Source organism: Thamnophis sirtalis, unplaced genomic scaffold, assembly GCF_051295495.1.
Source record: "Thamnophis sirtalis isolate CommonGarterSnake01/CBP01778 unplaced genomic scaffold, rThaSir2_p1.2 scaffold_12, whole genome shotgun sequence".
Classification (NCBI taxonomy): Eukaryota; Metazoa; Chordata; class Lepidosauria; order Squamata; family Natricidae; genus Thamnophis; species Thamnophis sirtalis.
In genome coordinates, this window is record NW_028261392.1 from 49,799,034 (window position 1) to 49,817,412 (window position 18,379).

General features: G+C 38.3%; 1 protein-coding gene across 13 annotated transcripts in view; it reads right to left on the bottom strand.

The window, feature by feature from the left end:
• MAP7D2 (MAP7 domain containing 2) overlaps positions 1-18,379 on the bottom strand; it is a 104,734-nt gene that overhangs the window by 47,998 nt on the left and 38,357 nt on the right. For 2 of the 13 annotated variants that reach the window (XM_087726426.1, XM_087726433.1), the window contains 5 exons: positions 13,783-13,897; positions 12,966-13,061; positions 10,120-10,230; positions 1,938-2,060; positions 1,279-1,427 (listed from right to left, as the gene is read on the bottom strand). In XM_087726426.1, coding sequence (XP_087582552.1) covers positions 1,279-1,427; positions 1,938-2,060; positions 10,120-10,230; positions 12,966-13,061; positions 13,783-13,897 — 594 coding nt within the window. Of the gene's footprint in view, positions 1-1,278; positions 1,428-1,937; positions 2,061-10,119; positions 10,231-12,965; positions 13,062-13,782; positions 13,898-14,055; positions 14,388-18,379 lie in introns of those variants that run through there. The other 11 variants (XM_087726428.1, XM_087726437.1, XM_087726436.1 and 8 more) reach the window with 10 other exon arrangements.

An 18,379-nucleotide genomic window follows, 5' to 3' on the forward strand; every position in this document is an offset into this window, starting at 1 on the left:
AATCCTCTCAAAGTATTTCTGAGATGCAAACATGTGGAGAATGTTACCAAATTGCAGAAGCAACTTCACAAATAGCTGAAAATGCAGAGGAGTTTATCACAGTTTTGGAAGAACCTGATATTAACTTTCATTTTTGTCTTCTTTACTATGATTCAAATGTAAACCTCTCAATACAACTAAAAGAAAAGCATATAGAAAAAAGACAAATTTGGGCCTTTTTCTTTAAAGACATTAACAAGGTTGAGGATTTTGATAAAAAGAAAGGCCTACAAGTCTTTAATACTTTCAGAGAAGAAAAATATCTTACTCCATGGAAATAAGCTGGAAGGTGAGACTTAAACTTAATGAGTTAACTGGAATCAGGATGCATTTTTCTCTGCTTGATATGTGCAAGTGAAAGAAAAGTTTAACCCAAAATTTGAAAATGTATTTTTTAGGATTTTAGGATTTAGGATTTTATTAGTATTTATAGGCCGCCCTTTTCCCTGAGGGGACTCAGGGCGGCTTACATAAAATAAGGAAGGGAGGGTACAGACAATAGACACAAACAATACATAGAAGTAAAATAGTAAGCAACATTCATTCATCATTCGGGTGGGGACAAATTACATATTATATAATGCTTAAGTAACTCTTAAAGTAGGCAAAAACTATTGAAAATGTATTTGAGAGTACTTGTATTAAGAGAAAGTTTAAAAAAATGTATCAGTTTAAAGAAAAACTCTGTATGGTAAAAAGGATTTTTATAAAAGAAAAAAAATTCTATAAGGGTAATTTGGAGGGAGGGAGTTAAATGCAATATTGAAGTTTAAAACCTGTATATTAAGAAGTCAAAGAATAAGATGTATTAGAAAGTTTTGATTTTTTTTAAAAGTGCTTTTGTGTGTGTGTTTTTAAAAAGTTTAGTACCTTGAAGGAAAGAGGAGGGTGAAGAAAAAAAGAAAATGATAGGATAAAATGATATTTAACAGTATCTGATAATAGATAGCCAAGCTAAATGGGATACCGTTATGCAACATAATAATCAGAAACATTTCAATTTTATGAATGTCTAAATATCTAGTGAACAATAATAAACAAAGCAAAAAACCCAAAATATTAAGTTTGTTTCAAATGCAAGAATGCTTAATATAAGGTTTCTTTCTTACCATCTTTGTTATTGCAAAATAGAAGAAAAGAAAGCAGAGATTTGTATTTGTATCTTTATCTTGGGGAAGCAAAATATAAACCAACATATAAGTTTATTTTTAAAAAGATGTAAGTAATTTTCAAACCTACCTGTGAGACTTCACTTGTACTTGCTCCCTTCATTGAATCTGACATGGAAGCAGATGCTGCTTTCTTTTTCTCCACACTTCTAGTGGGGGAAGGCTTGTAAAAAGTTTTAAGAGGGCTGGCTGGTGCTATACGAGGACAGATATGGAATACTAAAGAGTTATAGTACAATAGCAAGTTCATTAGGAGACATAGACAAAGAAAGCAAGAAATAAAGGAAAGAAACAGCACCATTTTATTAGAAACAACCAAACACATACTTTCCCAAAACATTAATGAATTGTCTTCCCATTTTAAATAACCATGCTCAAGCAACTTAACATTAAGCGTATAAGCATTTTATTGGCAAGTGTTTAAGATCGGGATATTCAAAATTCTTCATTTTTTAATAAATTACTGCTAAAGTCAGAAACACAAATAACAACCTAAAAAAATGAATAGACATATAAGGTTGAAAACAGATCTATTACCCCCAGCATAATTTTAGTTATGAAACTTTCACTGGCTAGATGAATCATTTTAAGTCCTTCATTTAGTGTTAACTCTATATATTTTGAACTCCCTTTATATTTTATGAATAATTTTCTAGACTGATTAAATTTACTATTTTATGGGAAGATTGTTTTAAGTAGCTAAAATATTCCTAAAGATATTGGCTTTACCTGAATCAGTATATATCTCAGAAAGCATTAAAGTACTTCTGCATCTGGCTAAAGAAGCTTGTGTGGGAGTCAATAGTCGAGAAATAATAAAGGTTTCCATTGGACTAACGTGCATGTGATGAGCTGAAGGATGGGAGCAAATGAAAAAATAAATTAAAAATAACCACTTTTAAAATGTGCAACTAAACATAAAAATAAACAAGGTATACAAAAGAAATAAACAGCAACAACAAAAAATGAAGCTAAACATATTTTAAAGTTCAAAACCTTTGATTTAATTCTTCCACAAACAATTTTTCATTGGGTAACCCATGTTAGATCTTGGTCAATCAAACAAATATATTAAATTACTGTATTAGCATCTATTAGAATTAGACATAAAATGGCAAAACACTTTAAAAATGATTGATAATTAGTTTCTTCCTGAATTGAGTTCATGAAACAATAATCAAAAGTATAATTTTATGGTCAGCCTAATATTGCCCTTACCAGAGGTGGGTTGCTCCCGGTTGGGCCCAAATCGGATGAACCGGTAGTAGCGGCAGCAGGAGGTTCCTTTAGGAGGCTTCCCTGAAGGCTCCGGAGGACTAAAAACAGCCCTATGAGCAAACCGGAAGTCCATTCCCAAACTTCCAGTTTGCCCATAGGGCTGGTTTTTTGCGCTCTGGAGGCTTCAAGGAAAGCTCCTGAAGCCTCAGAAGGGCTTCCGGAGGGATGGTGGAGGGCGTTTTCACCCTCCCCAGGCTCCTATAAAGCCTCTGGAGCCTGAGGAGGGCGAAAAATAGCTTTAAAAAGCTGAAGTCAGCTGGCCAGCACACTTATGCACTTTGGCCAGCTGACAGGGCAACGCCTCACATGCCCTGACAAATGGCTTTACGTGCTACCTGTGGCACGCATGCCATAGGTTCCCCATCCTGGTTCTACCATATGTGGTGGGAGTGCACGAAAGCTAGGACTTTTTGGCACTAGATAAGAAAGTATTTGGAAGAGATACTAAATCAAAGGATGGAGTTGAGGTCAGAATTATTTCTACTAGGGATCACACAAAAATATGGACTATATTTAATGCTGCGTATTATAACGTCGGCAAGACTGGTTTTTGCACAAAAATGGAAACAAGAAATAATAAAAAATACTGTGCGCAGAAATGAACAGACTGACTCTAGAGCTCAAAGACAAGGGTGAGATGGAATATCATGAAATCTGGGACAAATGCTACGATGGTTAGAAATGAGGGAAAAAGGCTGGGGCAGAAAAACACTGAAAGAATTGGAAAATATGGTATTAAGAATGTGTGATTGGTAGGAACTGGATATGTATTTGTATGGTTAGTAATTATATAAAAGAAAGGACCAATGTATAGGTAATCTGACTGACTAAACACACCTATGTAATGGATATATAATGTAACTGTTGTAAGATCCAATCACTATATATATGGAAACGTTTAGGCCAGAAATGTCGCACTATGTCCCATGTTTTTAATGTTTAAAAAACTTTTAAAAATTAAAGAACTTTTTAATTTTTTTAAAAAATGCAAACAATCTTGTAAATAAATGTATCATGTCCTTTATTCTTGTATCCAATAGCATCATGATGATCAAAATAAATAATATGAATTTTATACAAGTTTACACTCCCACAGCTGAGAGCAATGAGGAGGATTTAGAGAAGTTCTGTGAAGATATAAGCAATGTATTGAAAACCCTAAAAAGTAATGATATCACAATACTCATGGGGGACTTCAATGCAAAAGTGGGAGAAGAAAGTGATGCTCCTGTAATTGAAAACTTTGGCTTAGGAACCAGAAATGGTAAAGGTGACAGATTTGTAGACTTCTGCAAGAAAACATAAGCAATATGTGATGAATACTTTTTTCAAGTTACCAAAAAGATGCCTTTACACTTGGAGATCACCATCAGATACACAAAATAATATAGTAAGAAACCAAATTGACTATTTTACAATAAACAAAAGATTTAGAAACTCAGTAAAATTAAGGACAGACATACCCAATCATAATCTACTACTTGCCAAAGTCCAGCTGAAATTTAAAAAGATGAAAAATCCAAATCCTCCTAAACCAAGAATTGACAGTGATTTCATCATTAAACATGGAGATAAGAGAGAAGAAGAACTAGAAATTCATTTAAGAGAAATCAACAACCTAAATAATGAAGATGTAGAATTTAATTGGAATAAATTTAAAACTGCAATAGTAGAGGTAACAAACTGAAAACAAAGAGAGAGGTACCACAAGAAACAACAGTGGATGATGGATGAAATTCTTCATTTCATGGATGAAAGATGCTCTTATAAAAATAAAAAACAAAGAAAAATATAATGAATTGCAGAAAGCAATTAGAAGAAAATTTCAACTGGCAAAAGAAAAGTGGCTTGCAAAGAGATGCAAAGAAATAGGAGACAGAATTTATTCATGTTAATTTTAAATTACACAAAAAAGTGAAAGAAGCAGCAGATGTCTACAAAAAGAAAACCAACAACTTAGTGACAAGGAGGGGAAATCATCTTGGATGAGGATGAAAAACTAAAATAGCAATAGCAATAGCAGTAGACTTATATACCGCTTCATAGGCCTTTCAGGCCTCTCTAAGCGGTTTACAGAGAGTCAGCATATTGCCCCCAACAATCTGGGTCCTCATTTTACCCACCTCGGAAGGATGGAGGGCTGCGTCAACCCTGAGCCGGTGAGATTTGAACCGCTGACTTGCTGATCTAGCAGTAGCCTGCAGTGCTGCATTTAACCACTGCGCCACCTTGGCAAAAAGATGGAAGGAATATATTGAAGAACTTTTTGAGGACACTAAGGATTATATTGATATAGGAAGTATAACAACTGGACCAAACATCACTATGGAGGATGTTGAACACGCAATAAAAATAGCAAAAACAAGAAAAGCCACAGGACCTGATGATATCCCAGTAGAAATTTTTAAATTGCTGGAAGACAATGGGAAGAAATTTTTACTGCAGCTCTTCTATCGAATATATGAAACAGGAAAGATACCAACTGATTGGCTAAAGTCAACCTTTGTGACAATTCTCCAAAAATAAATGCAAAAAAGTGTACCCAATACAGAACAATTATTTCAATGAGTCATGCCCTGAAAATATTCCTGAGAATAATTCACACAAGAATATATAACAAAATTGAGGTGTGTCTAAGTAACACACAATTTGGTTTCAGAAACAATCTTGGTACACAAGATGCCCTATTCAGCATTCAAGTTCTTGTACAACTCTGTAGAGATGTCCATCACAGTGTTTACATGTGCTTCATCGATTTTGAAAAAGCATTTGATAAAATAAGACAGGGGAAACTATTACAAATCCTGAAACAAGTGGGACTATATGACAAAGACATTTGAATCATAAAGAACCTATATTGGCATCTGGTAGCAAATGTGAGACTAAGCCAAAAATACTCAGATGATGCAGAAATACGAATAGTGGGTCAGACAGGGCTGTATTCTGTCTCCACTGTTATTGCACAGAGTCAATTTTCAACGAAGCACTGGAAAACATTGATGTTGGCCTCAAAGTAAATGGTATTCAGATCAACAATTTAAGATATGCTGATGATACAGTTCTGCTTGCCAGTAAGCATGAAAACCTTCAGCTCCTCAACAACAGTCTCAGAAATATCTGAAAAATGTGGCTTGAATCTTAATACCTCAAAAACCAAGATCATGGTTATCAGCAAACAACCCAATAATTTACCACTGATAAATTCGGAAGGAATAGCACTAGAAAAAGTTGAAAGGATTATGAAAGCTGGGACATGATCAGTAACTACAATAACTACAAGGATAGAGAAAGCTCGAACAGCATTCTTCAAAATGAAAAAGGTCTTCTGCTGTCACGACATAACCCTAAGTCTGAAAATCAGGATTGTCAGAGGTTACATCTTTTCTATCCTGCTCTACGGAGTAGAATTAGTCTCTGACAGAAAACCACTTGAAGAAACTAGAAGCATTGGAAATGTGGATTTACAGACAGCTATTACATATAAACTGGGTTAACAAAATCACAAATGAGGAGGTGATAAGCAAAGGGAAAGTAAAGGGAAATCATCAAATCCATTAAAAAACTAAAGTTAATATATTTTGGACATGTGATGCGACACCCAGAAAAATATGGCATTCTTCACTTAATCTCCAGGGAAAGATTAAAAGCAAACAAGATCCAGGCAGAAGAACATCATGGCTTCAAAACCTAAGGGACTGGTTTGGACAAAACTCAGCAGCACTCAGCAGCTGTTAACAAAAATAGGAATACCAACATGATCGCCAATGCCTGATGATGGATATGGCACAAGAAGAAGTAGAAGAATTAATACTTCATGAGATCTTGATTCTATCCCTCTGTTTATGCAGCCAAAAACTGTGTTGGCTTTTTTGGCAGTTGAAACACACTGCTGGCTCATATTTAAATGATTGTCCACTAGGACTACAAAATCCTTCTCACAGTTACTACTATTGAGGTACCACCTATACTGTACCTTCTGTATCTTAAACTTATCTTCTGGAGTATTGGATATTCCTGCAAGCTTGGTGTCATCTGAAAATTTGATGAATTCACTATCTATTCCCTCCTTCAAATCATTGATGAAAATGTTGAAGAGCACTGGGCCTAAAACAGCCTTGGTGTACCCCACTGCATGCTTCCCTCCATATAGATGAAGTTCCATTGAGGACTACACATTGAGTGTGGTTGGTCAGTCACTTATGAATCCATCTGGTGGTGATAATGTCTAACCCACATTTTTCTATTTGATCAAGTAGTAGGTTATGGTCTACTTTATCAAATGCCTTACTGAAGTCCAAGTAAATTATATCAACGACATTCCTCTGGTCCACTAATTTTGTCACTTTGTCAAAGAATGCAATAAGATTAGTCTGGCATGATCTGTTTTTGACAAACCCATGTTGGCTTTTGGTTATTACTTTGCTTGCTTCTAGATTTTTGCTAATCCATTGCTTTATTATCTTTTCCAGAATCTTCCCTGATACTGAGGTCAGGCTGATAAGTCTGTAGTTTCCTGGATCTATTTTTTTTTTTGGAGATGGGAACTATATGAGCTCTTTTCCAGTCCTCTGGCAGTTCCCCGGTGCTCCAGGATCTTTGAAAGTTATAGTTCAGTGGTTCTGAGATCTCATCTGCCAGTTCCTTCAGAACCTTGGGGTATAATCTATCTGGTCCTGATGATGCTCACTTACCATTTTCTTCCCTATTTTAACTTGTGTTCCTAATTTGTTTTTTGTGGTGCTGTTTTTGATAGGTTGGACTGTTTTTTCACTTTGTGTAAAGGTGCAAAAAATGAATTAAGTAGTTCTGCTTTCTTCCTCTTGCTTGTCACTTTCTTACCGTTTTCTCCCAGCAATGGACCAATTGTTTCCTTACCTTTTTGCTTATTTTTAACATGTTGGAAGAAGCTTTTTTTGTTAATTTTTTTTACTTTTGCCTTTGTTCATTGTGAGCCTTCTTTCTTTACTTCATATTTGCAGGCTCAGGCTATTTGCTGATATTCTGCCTTAATTATGTGCCCCTCTTTCCACTTTTTATACTTGTCCTTTTGTCTTTCAATTTGTCAGAGAATTCTTTATGCAGCCATGCTGGTTTCTTTTGAGAGCTATTATTTTTCTTCATTGGTATACTTTTATAATCTCACTTTTCAAAATTCCAAGTAATTGGAATTAATTACATCTATTCTCAAATGCAAGACTTATAGACTCCAAATTTGCATAATATATGTACAAAAGAGATCCATATCACAAATTATTCCTTTTGCTTGGTTACTTTCTTTTCTCTCAAATTTGGTGTCAGCCCTGGAAGTCATCTTTTTCTTGAATTCTTCAGGGCTGCCACATTTCAGTGCTGTGGGAAACTGGGAGGGGGGACTGCATGGAGTCACCAGGATATCCAGCCATAACAACATTCCTTTCTCAGAGAGTCATGGACATTCGGCCTGCACCTGGAGTGGTGTGACTGGGAGGCAACTCCAGTTGGGACATTGCATTGATTGGACCATGTGATGGACATGTGAGTGCAGGGGGAGGGTCTTGGACAAGGTGGCGCAGTGGTTAAATGCAGCACTGCAGGCTACTTCAGCTGACTGTAGTTCTACAGTTCGGCTGTTCAAATCTCACCGGCTCAGGGTTGACTCAGTCTTCCATCCTTCCGAGGTGGGTAAAATGAGGACCCGGATTGTTGTTGGGGGCAATATGCTGACTCTGTAAACCGCTTAGAGAGGGCTGAAAGCCCTATGAAGCGGTATATAAGTCTAACTGCTATTGCTATTGCTATTTTGGGTGGGGAAAACCTGGAAGCTTTCAGATTAGGGTTTTCCAAGATGTGCCAATATGACAACTCTAATAAAAGGGTTCTTTGAGGAACTTCTAGCCTCAGCGTCTTCTTTTGTAGGGGGTGTTACTTGGAACCTTGACATTTGAGTTGAGATCTTTCCAAAATAGAATATATTTTGGAAAGATCTCAACTAGTCTAGCATGTACCATGAGCAGAGCTCATGCAGTCTCTACTCAGCTTGCTACTATAGATACAAACTGAATTTATACACTAGCCTCAACACTAGAATTACTGGACAAAGTGATCAGGCTCTGTCTTAACAGTCTTGCAATCAAGCACAAATAATACCACAATGAAAATATTATTAGTTGCTTTCTTCTAATCAGTTACACTTATTTCAGATGTTACTTCACTCAAACAGAACATCTGAATCCTAACTCCTGAAAAGACGCCTGCTTCTCAGGTACCACCTGACCATAGAAGGGACCTAATCACAGTGTGAAAGCAAGAGTTTAAAACAAAAACCTTGTTTACATTCTATCCAAAGTTGTCCCACAAATAAAATAATTGAACATTTAGTACTTTATGCTTTAGCACCATCATAAAAGCAACTACATAGAAAATATATTTTATGTTATTTAACATTATTTATAAAAATGGCTGAACAATTTAAATCCAAAGCATTTTAAGAAATTGTACAACTGTTCAGAATATTTGAAGCTTACATTCATGCCTTGTTGCAATCCTTCTTACAGTTCTTTAAGAACAGCATTATTATCCTCAGCTTAAGAGGGAAAACAATGGCTTGTACAAAACCCTGTATTTGGGAAAATAATCCATTTCTAAATGCAATTTCTTAGCTACCATACTTTATTTATATTTCACTGGAAAGCAAGTGCCATTTGGTACCATATTTAACTCCAGGACATGAATACTGGAAGAATCGCATTTTTTGTATACAGTATAACACGGATGTAATAATGGTAACAATATTTTAGATGAGCAATAAAGTTATATATGTGAGTTTAAAATGTTTCAGTTTTTTAAAGAAAAACACACTGTTACAGCACAATTCTGTCATCTTTTCCACACGGTTGCAATGAGTTAGGAAAATATTCTCAAGCTATTTTGCTGGTAGAAAAAATGTCAGAAGGGAAAGTCAGCTATTGGAAAATCCTCAGTATAGTTCTTCCAGTATAGTTAGTACAGCTCTTTGTGATTGAAATCCGAAACTGACCTAACTCCAAAGGACAGAAAAAGGTAGGTCCTGTTCACTTGTGTAATAAAGTTTGTGTGTATTTTTGTGTATGTGTATATGGGTATGCACATGCAGTCTGTCTGTCTTATCCCAAGGTCAAGACATGTCAGCAAGGCTCTTGTCTTCTTCTTTTGTCCTAGTTGAGATGTTCTACAGGTACTCTTAAAATAGGTCAGTAAGATATAATATGCATTCTCTACTACCACTGTTATGAACAAGATATAAACTGATGTGATTAAAACTGAATGAAATGACTAATGTTAAACATGTAATTATAACAGTCTTGGTTCCCAAGATAGCATTATGGGTATCTTAGAGAGCAGACAGCAAGAGGTCGATGTGGATGCAGAGAAGACATTTAGATTAAAAATGGGTGATGTAGAAGGATACAAGACCTCAAGAGAGGATTTTGTTTTCAGCATCACAGTGACTTTTGTCCTATTTTTTTAATCAAAAGATTAGCTGATGGAAAAAAAGAACAGTAAGGAAGAAAACTGGGAAGGGGGAAAGTAGCAGAGAAAAAGAGGAAGGAATGCCTTGGAACTAAAAAGAGAAGATATTATTTCTTTGGAAACAATGAGCAGCACATTCACTTGCCTTTATCAATGGAATAAGTTATTGTTGCTATGGAGGAGGACAGACGTTTATTGATACACGACTCCATTTGCTTTGGCAGATTCATTGTAGAAACTGAAAGTTTGTCACATGCTGCAGAGAGATGCATTGAAGAGATTTATATTCATTCTGCAATGCTAAACATTTTAAATTTGTTACCGTGGATCTTTAGAATGAGTCAGGACAAAGAATAAAGCACATCTGTCTAGCCATATCATAAGCTTTACTTTAAGATTTTCTCCTTATAAAATCAACATGTCAATTTAAATTTAGTTCATTTGAATTCTTCTGTTTATCTGAAATCTGCCTATGCAAAACCAATCAATTTATCAATTAACAAATATTACTTCAAAACACTGATGTATTTAATCAATTAATTAATGATATACTCTATTGGCTACATCATAACACTTATACAGTGTCTAGTGAAAATATTTTAACACAACATGAAGGTTCTTATTCTGAATTCCCCACTTTAAATCCAATTATATACCTTTCTAGAACAAGTAGTAACCATTCCATGAAACTCCCCATCTCTGATGAATCTAAAAGCTACTGAAGTTAATACACATTCTAAGCTTATTTATCTAATCCTCCAAAATCAATTGAAGCCATCTCATATTTATACAGCCTCTGTTTCTTAGACATGCTGCTATGGCTCATGATTTTATTCTTTCTTATAAGACTCCTATATCTCTCTATCATTGTTAACACAGTTCCAAAAGTGAGAATGTTGGAAACAATGTGAACCCCTTCCTGTGTTACATATATTTTGAAATAAACCATTACATCACATCAGTGCCTTTTCTATATTCTATGATACTCAAATACCGTATTTTCACGACCAAAAGCCGCACCGGATTAAAAGCCGCAGTATCAATTAGCGTTAATTTTTTTAACTTTTTCCACATATAAAGCGCACCGGGTTATAAGCCGCACATTTCCCGACGCTTCTGGACATCGCGAGGAGCGGCACGAGGGTTCTTGGCGCTCCGGGGGGCGCCGAGGGCGGCTGGGGGGGGGGCGCGCGGCTTGGTTTCTTCTCCCTGGACGTCGCAGCGGCGGCCCCGGGCTCACCGATCTCTGTGTTTTTCGCATCGGGGCATGCTCTTGCAGCGCGCCCCGATGCGAAAGGCACTGGGATCGGTGAGTTTGGGGCTGCTGCTGCAGCGTCCAGGGAGGAGAAACCAAGCCGCGCGCCTCTCCCAGCTGCTTTCGGTGCTTCCTGGAGCGCCGGGAGCCACAGATGTCCAGAAGCGGCTTTTGGGGCTGGTGGGGATTGGATTTCCGGCTCGGTGGCCCCTGTCGCTTCTGGACATTGTGGGGAGCCGAGGAGAGTGTGGAGGGGAGCGCGCGACGGTTCTTGGCGCTCCGGGAGGCGGGAGAGGCGCGCGGTTTGATTTCTCCTCCCTGGACGTCGCCCGATCTCTGTGTTTTTCGCATCGGGGCGTGCTGCAAGAGCATGCCCCGATGCGAAAAACACGGGGATCGGCGCGCCCGGGGCCGCCGCCGCGACGCCCAGGGAGGAGAAACCAAACCGCGCGCCTCTCCCGCCTCTCGGAGCGCCAAGAACCGCCGCGCGCTCCCCCCCACACTCTCCTCGGCTCCCCACAACGTCCAGAAGCGACAGGGGCCACCGAGCCGGAAATCCAATCCCCACCAGCCCCAAAAGCCGCCTCTGGACATCTATTGCAGTCGCGAGGAGCAAAGCAGCTGGGAGATCTTTTTCCACATATAAAGCGCACCGGGTTATAAACCGCACTGCCGATTTTGGATCAAAATTTAGGATTTTTAGTGCGGCTTATGGTCGTGAAAATACGGTACTGAACATGCAGGAGTCTGTGCAGGAGACCTCTATGGGCAAACATGACCTTGGAAGACTGAAATTCTGAATTCTGCTGAAATATATATAAAATAGGCCTATCTGGTTAGTGTTTCATATTCATGTAAGTATTAGCAAAAGTAAGATTAAAAGTGCCTGTCATTGGGTATAGTTCTACTTCCTCTTTCAATGTCTGAAGAAGTGCTCTGATAGGGCATAAGGAAAGACAATATGAACAAAAATATATTCAGCTCCTATGTATGTTATTAAGCAGAGGCAACCTTCTACATAAAAACACATGCAAATTAATTTCAATAATTAAGCTAAATACATCATTGAAAGACAATTTGAGCTATAAATTAACTGTTTGCACCTAGTCATTTAAATATATTAAGTCTTAATGTATATACGAGGCAGCAAAATAAGACATTAAGTTCTTATTTCTACTGCTTCTAAGTAACATTAGTGCACATATGTATGTATGTATGTATGCATGTACGTACGTACGTACCTACGTTCGTACAAAGGTAGGCAGGAAGGCATAAGTGTATAATTGAAATATTTTCAGTAAGTTGTTTCTCTACTCATTTTCTCATTTTTCATCTATAGATTCATATATATGATACATGAACACACAAATGGACCCCACAGGTGGACAAAGAAGATGAAAAGATCAAATGTGAATAGAAAAATATTTGAAATATCAGTGATGCTGAAATGCTGAGCATGCTTCACCTCATTATGACAGAACTGAAAAAGAAATACAGTGAAATGCCTACGTGCAATTCACCAAGCCCCCCTGCTGCACAACTTCCATTTATTTTAATGGAATGTGTAAATGAAAAAAGGGCAACAATAGCACTTGGGAGAATTGGCCCTGAATTTCCAATAAGAACATTGCTATAGATGTACTAAATAACAGAGAACACAGCCATTAAGGGAAAGACAAGATTAGTGGATATGTTATAGTGATAAACAACACAATGGCACTGGGAGTCTCAAATACCATTGTAGGGTTCAGCAGCAACAATTGAAACCACAGGGTCTGGAAGAAGAGTGTTGACAGCTAAACCTAGAAGGGGTGGGGCATTTTCTGATTCACCTATATCACAGAAAGAAAGAAAGAAAAAACCAGAGCAAAAAAGGTGATAATTATATTAAGCGTGAAAACCCAATAATACAAGAATGTTAATGTGTATGTTTTCAGAAACATTACCAGACTGTCCTCATGATGCCCAGCAATTTATATCTAGTTTTATAATAAAATATTAATACAAAATCATTTAATTCTGACAAGGGTTAGACTATTCAGGGGCTGTTTATAATTAAATAAAATATTTTGTTTGATCAAAACTTACTGGAAAAAGCTGATGAATTAAAAATATCTGTTTTCTCAAAATCATAAAAAGCAGAATATGGTGGATGGTTTAATTTAAGCAAATGCTAAGAGAATAATTCATTTTTGTTGCTGTAAATACTGCACAATCATGAAGAACTCCCCTGAGCTTTTATGAGCATTTGGAATAAAAACAAAATACCTGCTGCAAAGTTATACAGAGCTGATGGCTAGGGATATTAAAATGATTTATTTCAATGGAATTTATTTCTTTTCTAATATTATCTGCACTAATGCTCTGGCATACCTAACTTTCAAGGAAGAATCAAAATGTAAAATGTAATAAGCCATAGAAAATACTTCATGATGCCCTTGACTCTTTCTCATATTCTACAGTATTCTATACAGAAGAAGAATTCTGCAGCTTTCTTTTCAACTCAAGTATTTCAGTTTAAAATCTGCAATGCAGCCAGTCAGTCTCACCCACCATCTGTGTCGCCTGAGCCTGCAGCCAGCCTTCCTCCCCACGACCACCTCTTCTGTTTCTGCTCTAGCTGCTGACTTCGTTCCATGGAGCGCCGCATCATAGCCTCTAATCGTTCCTATAAACAATTCATGCAACGTCATGGTGTTTTGTTTTTAAATCAGCCCTAAAAAGCATCTTTAAAGAAAGATTGATTCTGAAAGCACATACATTTAACATTTTTATTATCAGCACTGTTAAAAGAAATGAATTAGGATTTGCATCATATCCACTTACCTCTGAATATACATATCCTTTGTCTGCAGTTACTCCTAAGGTTGCTACAGAGGCTGAAGTTAGTAATACAAGTTAGATCACCTCCAGCATCTATCTCTGCTGGCAATTCTGCTACTGCGTGACTGTCTCAGCTTAATTTGTTTAAGAATAATGCATGAGAAGCGGTCACTCTGTCATCTCAGCAGACCTATGGTTTTTTTCCTTTCAGTGGACAAACTCAATTCTTGTAATTCTTTCCAATCTCACATAATTTCCTTCTTTCTTTAAGCAGTTTGAATATTAAGAACACACTCCAAAACACAACTGAAAGAAATTATTATTCCTAGTTATTCTTATTATCTCTCTACTAAATAATTGCCTATTAAATTAGATAGGTTGGGGATAAAAAACTTCTATCATTTTTTTTCAATTTTTTTCATATCTTTTTATATTGTCCCACTGAGCATAATGCACAGTCATCTTCCTATTCACCCAAATCCATTTCCCAAATTTGATTGCAATCTGCAATGTGATACACTGAAATGGATAGATGGTAGATGATAGATTAGATTAATAGACAGATAGACCAACCAGGGGTCCTCAAACCTTTTAAACAGGGGGCAAATCAAGGGTCCCTCAGACTGTTGGAGGCCTGGACCAGCTGGGTGGGTGTGGCTAGGTGGTCATGTGACTGGGTGGGTGTGGCCAATTTAGCAGTCCATTAAACATTGGACACAAATTAAACTTTTATATTTTTTGCTTCTGGGGGTGTTTTATTTGCTTTTGTTTGGAGATTGCTCTTTTGGTTGACTTTTCTTTTTACTAGATTGTTTTTTCAATTGTTTAGGAGTCTAGTGGCCCACTTCTGGAAACTCAATTTTGCAGCAATTTTTCTCAGTGCCAAGGAGCTTACAATTAACAAGTGTCTCTTTCTGTCTCTCTGTGTGTCTCGTCTCTCTTTTTCTCTCTTTCCCTCCGTCCATCCGTCCGTCTCTCTCTCTCTGTGTGTGTCTCACTCTCTATCTCTCGCTCTTTCTCAGTCTATCTTCTGGAGGTGGGGGAGGTAAAAAATGGGATGTGCAGATGTCCTGGGAGGCCTCTGTGTGCCCCATTTTTGGCCTGCAGAGCTACTGGAGATGGGGGAGGCCTCCAGTAGCACTCTGAAGACCAAAAATGTTGGTTTTGCCTTCCAGTTCCAGCCCGTGGGGCTCATAAAGGTAAGTCCTATGCTCAGCCGAAGGTGGAGGCCAGCAGGTGGGTGGGTTGATGTGGCGGGGCAGTCTTGTGGTCTTACATGGGCTGGATTAATGGCTTTGGCGGGTCGTATCCAGCCTGCAGACCAAACCTCCATTGATAGAGCACCCATGATTTCTGAAGGCAAGTTGTTCCACTGGTTAATTGTTCTCACTGTTAGGAAGTTTCTTCTTAATTCCAGGTTGCTTCTCTGATTAGTTTCCAACCATTGTATTTTGTCCTGCCCTCTGGTGCTTTGGAGAATAATTTGACCCCCTCTTCCTTGTGGCAGCCCTTTAAATACTGGAATACTGCTATCATGTCACTCCAATTCTTCTTTTCTTTAGACTAGCCAGACCCAAAACTTGAAGCTGTCCATCATATGGTAGTCTCTAGGCTTTTGATCATCTTAGTTCCTCTTCTCTGAACTTTTTCCAAAGTCTCGATATCTTTTTTGTAGTATGGTGACCAAAATTGATTGCAGTATTCCAGGTGTGGTCTTACTATGGTTTTGTAAAGTAGTACTAATACTTCATGTGATCTTGATTCTATGCCTCTGTTTATACAACCCAGAATTGTATTTGCTTTCTCGACTGCTGCTGCACATTGCTGGCTCATATTCAAATGATCATTCACTAGGACTCCAAGGTCTCTCTCGCAGTTTCTACTTTTGAGCCAGGTATTGCCTAATCTGTACTGATACCTTTGATTTTTCCTGCCTAAATGTAATACTTTGCTTTTCTCCACATTAAAATTCATTTTGTTGGATAGGCCCCCGTTGTTCAAATTTGTCAAGATGTTTTTGGATCCTGAGTTAGTCTTCTGTGGTGTTGGCTATTACTGCCAGTTTAGTATCATCTGCAAATTTGATGAGTTCCCCTTCAATCCCTCATCTAAATCATATATGAAGATATTGAAGAGTACTGGGCCTAAGACGGAGCCTTGTGGTATCCCGCTGCTTACTTCTCTCCATGTAGATGTAGTACCATTAAGGACTACTCGTTGAGTAGTTTGTCAGCAGCTACAAATCCATGTGGTGGTGATGTTGTTTATTCCACATTTTTTTTATGATGATAATGATAATTTATTAAATTTCAATAAGTAGTCCTTAATTTATGGACATAATTGAGCCTGACAATTAAGCTTGTAAATTGTGATGGGTGTAAAGTGAGTCACAACATGAAACCAATCTCCCCTATTGACCATATTTTTTCAGAAACTGAAAGCAAACGCTGATTTCTGGGGGAAATTGTCACCGATTGTAGTCACATGACCATGGGTATTGCAAACAGCCATAAATGCAGACTGGTTGGAGAGTGTCCAAAAGGCAACCATGTAACTGTGGGGTGCATGTGTGCATGCATGGAGCAGGTACCATAAATTTGGAACTAGAAGTAGCATTACTACTCTGGTATGCTCCCTATATACATTTGTTATCTGGTTGGCAAAGAATTCATCCATTTCTTCTAAATGATTGGGTGGCTAGTAATATGCATCTATGGCAATGTCATCCCCCCACATTTTATACTGACCCATATACATTCTGGATGGGGTTTTATCTTTGATCATGTGTATTTCTATATATATACAGCTGTGTGAAAAAGTCCTGCACGCTTTACTGTTTGTGACATTTTTTGGATAGGCCATTGCTTTTATGATATTTTATGCTAACTGCTATGCAAATATTGTTATATTTAAATAAATACTGGTGGTTTTTAAGTGAAAAGCATAAGCTTTTTGCAATTTGGTGCTGTTTGGATGGGCACTGTGAATTTTCTTGCAGGCTTACAATGACTATGAAAACAGATTAACTGATGCATACCCAGTGGCATATGTGTTGCAATGACTAATGCCGATGCTAGTGTTTTGTTAACATTTTTATTGTTTGTGGCCCTGAAAAGGACTGTTTAGGTAACCAAACATGGTTACTAATATGAAATTGGCCAGCCCTTATTGCTTATCATTAGGTGGCATCGCTTCAGCATAGACTGTATAAGCCTTTGCACGTGCTCTTTGGTGACAATGTGGTGCCAGGCTGCAATAATGAATTCAATCAGCTCCTGCTTGATCTTCAGATGCTTCTTGCTTATTTTGTAACCAATCTTGGCCCACAAGTTCTCAATTGAGTTCAAATCTGGGCTCTAAGCTGGCCAATCCAGGAGTCGAAAATCATGCTTCTTCATCCACTGCTGGATGGACTCGGCTCAATGATAAGGAGCGTTGTCATCCTGGAAGTAAAAGTCCTTCCCTACAAGTTGTTGAGCTGAAGGAAGCATGATCTTTTCCAGGACTTCAACATACTGCTTGGAAGGACCATTGACTTACCTGAAGGGTCATTTTGAGGGCGCTGCGAAGGAGAGTCCAAGCAAGGGTTAAATACAGCCAAACTGCCCAGAACTGAATTGAAACTTTAAGCCACGCCTCTGGTGCTGATTATCTTCAGATTTTTCAATGAAGACATGGAACTGTTGCGCACTTGAGAAGTCCAACATTGGATCAACCATAAACATAACCGGAACAAGTTCAACTGGAACATCCAAGGAAATAAACGTGATAACAGCGGAACCAGACCCCAGGGTGGGGTGGACTCTCCTTCACAGCATCCTGAAAACGACCCTTCAGGTAAGTCAATGGTCCTTTTCCAGGGCGCTGCTCAGGAGAGTCCAAGCAAGGGTCAAGCTAAATGTCATTAGGGCGGGAAACAGAAGCAGACAGGGTCTCTCTGCTGGAATGAATACCCTGCAGCACACGCCTCCCAAAGGCCCCTTCCACTGAAGCAAACTTGTCCAACTTGTAATTCCACACAAACGGAGATAAGGAAGTCCATGTGGCCGCTCTGCAAATCTCCTCAATGGGAGCCCGCGTCGCCCAGGCCGCGGTGGTGGCAGCACTTCTGGTCGAATACGCTGTAATGTGACTGGGCACCGGTCGAGACTGCAGAACATGGGCGAGAGCGATGCAGGCCCTAAGCCATCCGCCAATCGTAGATGAGGAAACCTTCCTGCCCTGAGACGACGGCTGGAAGGATACAAACAACGACTCAAAACATCGAAAACTGGCCGTATGCTTGATGTATCTGCATAGCGTCCTGCGAACATCCAGCTTGTGCCAG